This window comes from Drosophila guanche, unplaced genomic scaffold, assembly GCF_900245975.1.
Source record: "Drosophila guanche unplaced genomic scaffold, DGUA_6, whole genome shotgun sequence".
NCBI lineage: Eukaryota > Metazoa > Arthropoda > Insecta > Diptera > Drosophilidae > Drosophila > Drosophila guanche.
Genome location: NW_022995743.1, coordinates 12416649 through 12425353, shown reverse-complemented (window position 1 = coordinate 12425353; position 8705 = coordinate 12416649). Strand labels below are relative to the sequence as shown.

General features: G+C 49.0%; 2 protein-coding genes across 2 annotated transcripts; one reads left to right on the top strand and one right to left on the bottom strand.

The window, feature by feature from the left end:
* The first annotated feature begins 287 nt into the window (after nucleotides 1-287).
* Nucleotides 288-7748, top strand: LOC117578824 (microcephalin). The gene is made up of 9 exons (XM_034264581.1): nucleotides 288-557; nucleotides 706-910; nucleotides 972-1193; nucleotides 1262-1454; nucleotides 4697-4837; nucleotides 4902-4996; nucleotides 5054-6587; nucleotides 6911-7129; nucleotides 7194-7748. The coding sequence occupies exons 1-9, from the start codon at nucleotides 371-373 to the stop codon at nucleotides 7590-7592; spliced, it is 3195 nt and encodes a 1064-aa protein (XP_034120472.1). The 5' UTR covers nucleotides 288-370; the 3' UTR covers nucleotides 7593-7748.
* LOC117578826 (zinc transporter ZIP11) lies at nucleotides 2130-4193 on the bottom strand. Its single transcript, XM_034264585.1, has one exon. The coding sequence runs from the start codon at nucleotides 3611-3613 to the stop codon at nucleotides 2585-2587; it is 1029 nt and encodes a 342-aa protein (XP_034120476.1). The 5' UTR covers nucleotides 3614-4193; the 3' UTR covers nucleotides 2130-2584.
* Nucleotides 7749-8705: the final 957 nt, after the last annotated feature.

The following is an 8705-nucleotide window of genomic DNA, read 5'->3' as shown; positions in this document are numbered from 1 at the left end:
CCGCGACACGTGCATGCAATCGTAAGCGTAATCGAAGCGTAATATATGGCAATCAATCTAGTAAGTCAGCCAATCGTGTGGAGAATTGAATGAGAGTTGTAGTTAAAATACAGTTTCAAAGCTGATAGCCCTAAAAAGCTGGTAATATTAAACAGAATACCAAAGGACAGGAAAACCATTTTAGATATACAGTATATTTGCGGTATATTTAGAAAATGAAAGAGTATATTTCCGACGGTTTGTCGGTATATTGTTTCGCTGTCAAACGGTCACACTTTTCCAGCTGCATTTTTACCTTGTTGTGGCGCGTTTTTCTAAACAATTGTGTGCAATATAAGTAGCAATATTGTGCCGAAAACCCCTGCAGGCCATGGATAAGTTCTTGCAGCGCAATCCCCCATGGGCAACAAAGGCCTACGAGGTGCCCGGCGCCAACGCGGAAGAGAAAAAGCTGACAACGCAGCACGCTGGGCCACCACAGCGGCGTCCATTGCAAGAGCAGCAGCCTGAATCGAATGTAACCCCCAAGCGTCTCAGTCAGCCCCACTATGCAGCAGGTTGGCTTTGTGTTTTATGCAATACATATTGAGTAATCGTTTTGGGTAGATAGCTATCAAAATTAGATGTAACTGAAACATATACATACACAAACAATGTGGCAAATTGATCCTGAAATCGCTAACCAGATTTGTTCTTCTTGGATAGACACGTTGCGGGCCACGGACAAGATGCCAGAAGTAAATGCTAGTCCAGCAAAAACGTACCAGCCATGTCCCGTGCTCCAGGCCGTACCGCCTTCGAATGGTGTGACAACGCCCACATCCATGCAGGCCGGACGCTTGGCTCGCCTGCAGAATGACCTCAACAGTCCCAGCGCCACACTTCGAGTGCGTGCCATGCGCGCTCTAAAGTAAGTGAAATCTGCAGGCCCTTGCGAATGCAACTAATGTACAATTTGCTTTGTCGCGCAGAAGTCCCGCCAACACAGCCTACAATGTGTTTGATGTGTCGCACACCGAACAGAATATCATCTCTGCCGACGAGCGTAATCCCAAGGCATCGCCTTCGCTGCCAGAGATCCTCAGCCCCGTTGTGGTCTATGTGGAGGTGCGCAGCGGCAATGACAATCGTTCGGATGGTGTCAAGACAATCATAGCCAAAATGGGTGCCCAGGTCAACGATCGTCTGCTGCGGTGAGTACAACGCCTTGATACTAACTGAATGAATCTCCTGCTGAAAGCAAGTTCTCCTTGTCCCTCAGCAACACGACGCATGTGGTCTTCAAGGATGGTCTACTCTCGACCTACAAAAAGGCCATGGAGTGGAAAATACCCGTCGTTTCCATACTGTGGATTGAGGCCTGCAAGGTGCAACGAAGGATTTGCGAACCCGAAAAGTTTCCCATCAGCAATTTGCACAAATATGAGTATCCCGAGCTGTACGGCAAGATAACGGTGAGTGGAGATTACTACTTATTTTTAAGCTGTGGGAATACATAAATAGATAACAGAACTCTGTTTGGGTTGCCCCTCCATGTCGAGCCAGCCGTGTGTTCCGTTCCAAACTTTATCAATCATAATTGCCAGCCAAAGGTCGACGCGCCATTGGCACGATATTTGTGAATGGCGAGGTAGCAGCGAATGGTAGCAGCTAAACTCAGAGTTAATCAATCAATGATGGGGAGTACCAGTTTATGGCCGTGTTCGGGCTCCCCTTAATGGGCTACTCAGGGCTTAAATAGTTTTCTTTATTGCAGACATAAACACATTAAAATTGAATTTGAAAATGGCTGAACAGATAGCCGCCCGGGCGGCGTCTTATCAGCCACTTGTGTTGGGTCTGCTGCTACGCGGCAAAATGATTGTTTAATCCGAAATAAATACCAAGTGAACGCAGGGCCATGGGCCGTCTGAAATTGCACGTACCCCAAACACTGAGCGGCGACTATTGGGAACTCGTCATGTCTGACAGGTTCTTATCAGTGACAAGCACTGTCAAGCAGTCTGTTATCTAATTTAATTTGCGCTAGGCGAGGCGAGGCCCGAGTATATCGTAGGGCCAGGGCCAGGAACTGTTGGACGGGCCAAGGAGGCCGCCTGTCCAGGCGAGAGATTGCACATGAGATGCACTGATCGTTTTGCATACAATAAGTTTTATTGCTTACATATTAGAGACAGTTTAAAAACATACAAGCCACTGGATGCTGCTGAGCTGCTGACAACTTAAAACCTAATTCAGATGCACGTCTGTTTGTATTCCATCCGAGAATGCATTAAATCTTCGTCGTCTCATTTGCATAACTCGCTGGAATGCAGGCCTATTTATAGAACATTTAACACTAAGTTAGATTATTAGATTCACGTTTTCGGGGAACTGCTGGCTGCTGTTGGGGGAACGTTCCACGTAGCGCCGCCTGGGCCCAAGTATTTCTGAGATTTGTACAATGCGCGTGTCGCTTTCTATTTACATAAAAGTGGGGGAATGAGCGTTAAGTACAATGGAATCCTTGCATTACACTATTTTGCGAGTCCTGCGCTGGCGGAGCGAGGCAGGCATTTTGTAGTTTTGGTATGGGAAGGCCCTCTCATGAGAGCGCCACTTCGAGGCACATCATTATCAGGAATCCAGAGACAGTGCCCCACGTGGCAATCGTTCCATTGCCGCTGGCATGCGCCTCGGGCAGAATGTCGTCCGACACAATGTAAATCATGGCTCCGGCCGCAAATGACAGCGCATAGGGCAGTATCAGGTTGGCAAATGTCACCGCCACGGCGCCCAGCACACCGAAGATGGGCTCGACCATGCCGGACAACTGTCCGTACCACAGAGCACGGCCCACACTGAAGCCGGCGGCATGCAGGGGCAGACTGACGGCCAAACCCTCTGGGAAGTTCTGAATGCCAATGCCAATGGCCAGGTTGCGGGCGCTCTCGAATGTGGATGAGTTTGAGGTGCCGATGGCTCCGAAGCTCACGCCCACCGCCAGTCCCTCGGGAATGTTGTGCACGGTGATGGCCACCACCAGAAGCATGATGCGCTTCCATTGAGAGAGCGCCTCCTGGGCGCGCTTCTCCTCCTCGCTGGTGGTGTAGGTGCACTGCTCCAACTCGTTGATGCTGGCCTTCTTGCGGCGTCGCGACTCGCCGCTGTGCTGCACGCTCAAGCAGTCGGAGAAGCTCTCCAGACTCTTGGCGGCGAGGCGGTCGCCGGTGCCGTTCCCGTTCCGCTTCAGATCCTCGATGGCAATGTCCGCCTTGTCCTTGCTCGACTGCGTCATCTGAATCATCATTTTGGTGCTGTTCAGGCCCAGATAGGACATCAGCTTGTCGCAGCCGTAAACGAAAAAGGATCCGAGTAGAAAGCCACCCGCTACGGGCACAAACGAGTACACTCCGTACAGGTGCGAGCTCTCGGCCATTTCGATGGCCGGCTTGAGCAGTGACCAGAACGAGGCGGCAATCATGACGCCAGCCGCAAAGCCAAGGGCCGCGTCCAGCGACCTTCTCTGCGTACCGCGCACAAATATCACCAAGGCGGCACCGGCGGCCGTCAGCCCCCAGGTGAGCAGGGTGCCCAGCAGGGCCTGAGTTACGGGTCCGTAGCCGGGAATCATTTTTCTGTCTTCTGTGCTAGTCGCCGCCTGGTACTTGGCTCTTGTTGCGCTCCTCCAAATTAGTTTGAGTTATGTACGTGTTGTGGCTGAGACTCTTATCGGAGTACTGTGGCAGTTCGGGCAAAACAAGTTTCTTAATTGTTTCCCCAGCTGTCGCCGCTCCACCGCAAGAAGCTGCTGCTTGTCTGTTAATTGTTTACTTGCTCTTACAGCAGATGCGCACGCCCTCGAGGCAAAGTGCCACGTTCCGTGCCGTGCACTGATTCGTGTCTAGTATTTCAGCCGAATAAACAAAAGACTTGCAGCTGGAGAACCGAACAATAATAGTATATGTGATGTATGTAGTTTTGTTTTCTTTTCTAAAGTTCCTTCTTTGGTTGTAGTGTAGTCGAGTCGTGAATGGGTTGGTTGAACACTTGTTGCTTATCGCTCACTAGAGGAAGTCTCTTCGAACGGTTGTGCTTGTGTGGGTTGACAATAATTTAAATGGAATGCGTAATACTGGTGGTGGTGTACTAAGTTTAAGAACTAATTGAACGCGGCGACGAGTGGGAATGACTGAGCTGACAGCCCTGTCAAGAGCAATTTTTATAGGGCCGCTGGGAGGCGGCAGCTGTGAAACAATCGATAGTATCGTTAACTGTCGCTTCTATGGTTATCGTCTCTAGTGCCCGTTGTTTGGTGATGGGTAAAGAAAAACGGCTCAAACTATGTTTGAACATCCCACAACTAGTAGTTTTTGGTGGTGCAACTGTAAATGAATGAACTATTTTTGAAAGCAATTTTATTTCGAATAAGCATTTAAACTATCGATGAACGGAGAGTAACATCCCTTCCTGACAGCCAGCTAGTGGTAACGAGATAAGCGCTTAAGAGATTAAACAAAAGCCAGTAACGGCACTGATAGCACGTAGTTATAAACAAATAAAACAGTGTTTTTAGCCAACGCGTGACCGACAAAGCCAGTTGCGGCATCATCCGCCGCAGCAGGCACAATAACAAGAAAAGAAAGGGCATGAGCTCCATCGTAATTAAGCTGACCGGCCGCACTCTGTTATTAATCAACTGCCACATCCTTTGCAGCGTGTTCGGTGCATGCAACCAGGCTCGGAGCTTAACAAACGTCCACCAAAACGGCCAGCAACGCCCACATCAACCACCGACAAAGGCCCAGCATCGGACAGCAAGCGAACTGCTTTTGCTACGCCCACTAACACGGCGAAGGTACGTTCCTAAAGTGTACGCCAGAGTAATCCTTTTAATCATATTTCCCTTGTTCTTTTCTCAGAATGAAATCAGTCATTTCTTCAAGGCACTCAACCACAACAAGCAACTGGCTGCGGAAGAGGCGGCCGAGTCGCCTGCCACTAAACTACTTAACAGGTTTGTCCTTGTCATGTACTGAAAAGTGTACTACATAACCGATTCCTTTTTTCACAGGATATCCAATGGCAACTATACGCCACTGCGTCTGGGCACGCCTGCCAAGCCAGCTGGCAGTGGAATACAAGATCCAGATATACCTCAGAAGAGTGGCGACACCTCCAACGACAAACCGCAGGCCCAGAAGAGTTTGAACTTTAATGGGGCAACTGGCACCGATGAGCCGCTGCGGCCTGCCAAGCCACGACCCCGCCGTAGCACAGCAGAGCCCACGCCAGTGACCACACCGGTACGCACCAGTCGCCGACGCAGCTCAGCTCATATTCCCATGACTAGCAAAGAGGACGTAGCTCAGCCTGCCGCCGAGCCAGAGCCAGAGCCACGAATGTCTCGCCGACGCAGTACGGCGCATATTGCAATGGCCAGCAATGAGGTTGCTACTCCGCCTCGAGAGCCACGTCCGCTGCGTCGCTGCAGCTCAGCTCATATTCACATGGCAAGCAGTACGGATGCTGCTGCAGAGCCAGAGCCACAGCTGAAGCGTCGCCGCAGCTCAGCGCACACTGCCATGGCCAGCAATACGGTTGCTGCTCCATCCCCGCAGCCAGAGTCAAGAGTGACACGTCGTCGCAGCTTATTGCTTCCGGCTGCCAAGGACCCCCAGGAACTGGCACCGAAAAATGTATTTGCCTCAATTGCCGAGGAGCTGGCTCCCGTAGATGAACCTGCTGGGGATGCTATCAACTTGAAGGATCCCAACAAGACCAATTTCGTACAAAATTCGCTGGAGATGAGCGTTGAAATGCCGTCGCAAGTTCTACATCGGGAGGAGAAGCGCGGCACCCTGTACACCTCGGAGCGTATGGACATAAGCAAGGAATACCAAGACCAGAACGTGCCGCTTAATGTGACTGCCAGGAAATCGCTGTACAATTCAACTATGCAAACGTCTGGACTCTTGGATGAGCACTCGACACCGCCGCTGTTCAGCTCGACTCGACTGACCAGCAGCAGGTTCAGCACTAATGTGAAACGAAGGCGCACCATCTTCAACTTGGACATGGACGTGATCAACGAGGGCATTGACAGATTGAACTCGTCTCATCGACTGTCGCTGGTGCTGGCCAGTCAGGCCGAGCTGGGTGAGTGCGGCAAGTCAGTTGTGACGACGGAAGTACCTCGGGCGGAGGAGAATCCCCCGAGTGAACCAAAGAGACGTCGCCTATTCACGCCCAACGAAGTGGTTGTGATCTCACCCCCAAAGTCAAGTAAAAAACAGCGTATAAGCCTGAGTGGCAACAGTGCAACCAAAAATGCATCTGCAAAGAAAAATCGTCGTCGTTCATTGGCCGTTCCCGTCTGTTCTTCGTCGGACTTTAGCTGTCTTGGTGCTCATGTTGAACATGTAGAAAGCACCGAACAATTTCTCACACCCGAAGCATCCGTAGATGGCTTCAACGACATTGAAACTTCCTCGAAAATGCAAGTAGCTGAAGTTGCAAAATCGGCAAGCAGCAATCGCCGTTCCAGTGTGATTCGTACGCTGGTGCACACGAACATGCATCATGTGCAGGTGCAGGTGATTCAAAAGGTTGGTAGCACTGTGGACACACCAACTGAGACCCAATCTAAGTAGTAAGAGTTGGGTCGGTAGACTATAGACCATAACTCTTAATGTAGCTTAGTTCTCTGTTTGTTAATTTTCGTAAATATGCATATTCAATAGTCGTTCGTCAATTGCCCATAATAATTATTTATGAAACATAAACAACACGCACTTAGCTTGTAGCAAAACTTCATTTGTAATGCTTACCCCACACTAAACTCAAATAAACCGTATCCCTGCGTACTCCGCGGTGGGGCCCTTTCTTAGTCCTACCACAACTCAACTCGATTCGTTGCCTTTAACCTCAGGCCGTACGGAGATTGCGTGGAATGCGGCTGGATCCCACTGTGACCAAGCGTACCACTCACTTGGTCAGCCTGGAGCCGCGCCGCACACTGAATCTCCTGCGCGGACTCATGCGAGGCGTCTGGATTGTCGACTATGACTGGATCCTGGAGTCGCTGCGAGTCGGCAAATGGGTAAACGAAGAAAAATACGAGCTTAAAAAATTCTCACGTGCCGTTGAGGTGAGTGTCCAGCTGCTGCGACTTCGACCTTAACCGAGCTAGTAACTCCCTCTACCCACATCAGATTTGCCGCACTGAGCGCCAGGCCTTTGGCATGCACTACCACTGCGAGCTCTTCCGCTACATGGAAACCTTCTATGTGTCCTCCCTATGCCGGCCCATAGAGTTCAACAACATAAAGGAGCTGCTGTTGCTGGGCGGCGCCAAGCTAACCGAGAATCGCTTCAAGGCAAAGTACATTATTGGTGACAAGCGACGAGCAGTGGACGATCGAATTTATCTGACTCCCTACTGGGTGCTGGATAGCATCACATCCATGCAAATCCAAAAGTTTGGCAAATACCTAATGAAGAGTGCCATTGTAACGCCCAGTGGCATTAGGTACGAGGATCCAATGGCGCGTCTAACTGCCCCAAGGAAAGATTATAACTTCATTGATCCACCACTGGTGATGGACAAATAGGTCGACGCTTTCTGTTCTACCTTCTTCAGACGAACGAAGTTACACAACGTTATTATATTTAGTCTAGACCACATATTGTTAAGCAGTTTTTCTAGAGAATTGACAATACATACAATCAGAAATAGACGCAGAATAATAAACCATAATTTATTTGAATGAACTCTGTTCTGGTGGGCGGGATGTAAATCAAACAAGTTGCTTCTTAGTCTCTTCAATGGCAAATGTTCATTCACTTTATTGGAACGCTGATTGAGGTATATTGTGTTGTCAGTTTTATTTCATTTGATTTCTTGTACTTGTACTCTTCAAATAGATTCAATTTCAGATACACTTTGTACTTAAGTGGCATCGACGACAGGGCGGGCGGTGCTTGGGCTTGATGTTGTGGATGACAAATAAATTGATGGCTGAAAATCAAAAGGCGGCAAACAAACCAAAAAGATGGTTAAAAAAGAATAATTACAAAAATAGGGTTTTTATTTTTTGTAAATAAAGTTATCGCTTCTATTCTGGTTCTTTTTTTTCATGTATACAAAGTAGTTGTGTGTGTGTGTGCAAAAGGAGGGTAAGATAAATGATACAAATCAAAGTATAAAGGTTAATTTAATCGATATAAATGCTACGCGCGCTCGCTACTCATATCCATACATAGTAAACTAAAGATCGATGGAAGGGAGAATGGATGCATGGAGGAGTGGTTGTGTTTCGTGGATGCGCTCCCGCCAATCAATCCATCATCCCATTTAGGCGGCTTCGACAGCGCTTGTTGTTGACATTCGTATCCTACGAAACTCTTTTCGATGGAAGAAATTAAACTTTTGCTTTTTCTGGAACTTCATCTTATCGTTCGTTTTGCTCATGACAGGGACAGGTGTTCTTGCTATACTACTATTGTTGTGCTTGTTGCTGCTGGTATTGTTGAGTGTTGGTTGTGTCTGCATTATGTTGTTGATTATATGCGTGGTGCTGCTGATGCTGCTTCTGCTTGCGCTTCCGCCGCTTGTTGCTGCTGCTACTGTTGTTGAGTGAGAGCAAACCAGCTACTTCTTGCCCTTGGTGGCCTTCTCGGCGGCCTTGGTGACCTTGCCACCGGAGGCATCCTTGAAGTTGACG

Bases quoted from the DNA above. Each gene is read 5' to 3' on its own strand.
- LOC117578824 (XM_034264581.1), top strand. From the start codon at position 371: ATGGATAAGTTCTTGCAGCGCAATCCCCCATGGGCAACAAAGGCCTAC. The intron at 911-971 runs GTAAGTGAAATC...TTTGTCGCGCAG, and splicing joins CGTGCCATGCGCGCTCTAAA to AAGTCCCGCCAACACAGCCT. The intron at 4,838-4,901 runs GTACGTTCCTAA...TTCTTTTCTCAG, and splicing joins CGCCCACTAACACGGCGAAG to AATGAAATCAGTCATTTCTT.
- LOC117578826 (XM_034264585.1), bottom strand. From the start codon at position 3,613: ATGATTCCCGGCTACGGACCCGTAACTCAGGCCCTGCTGGGCACCCTG.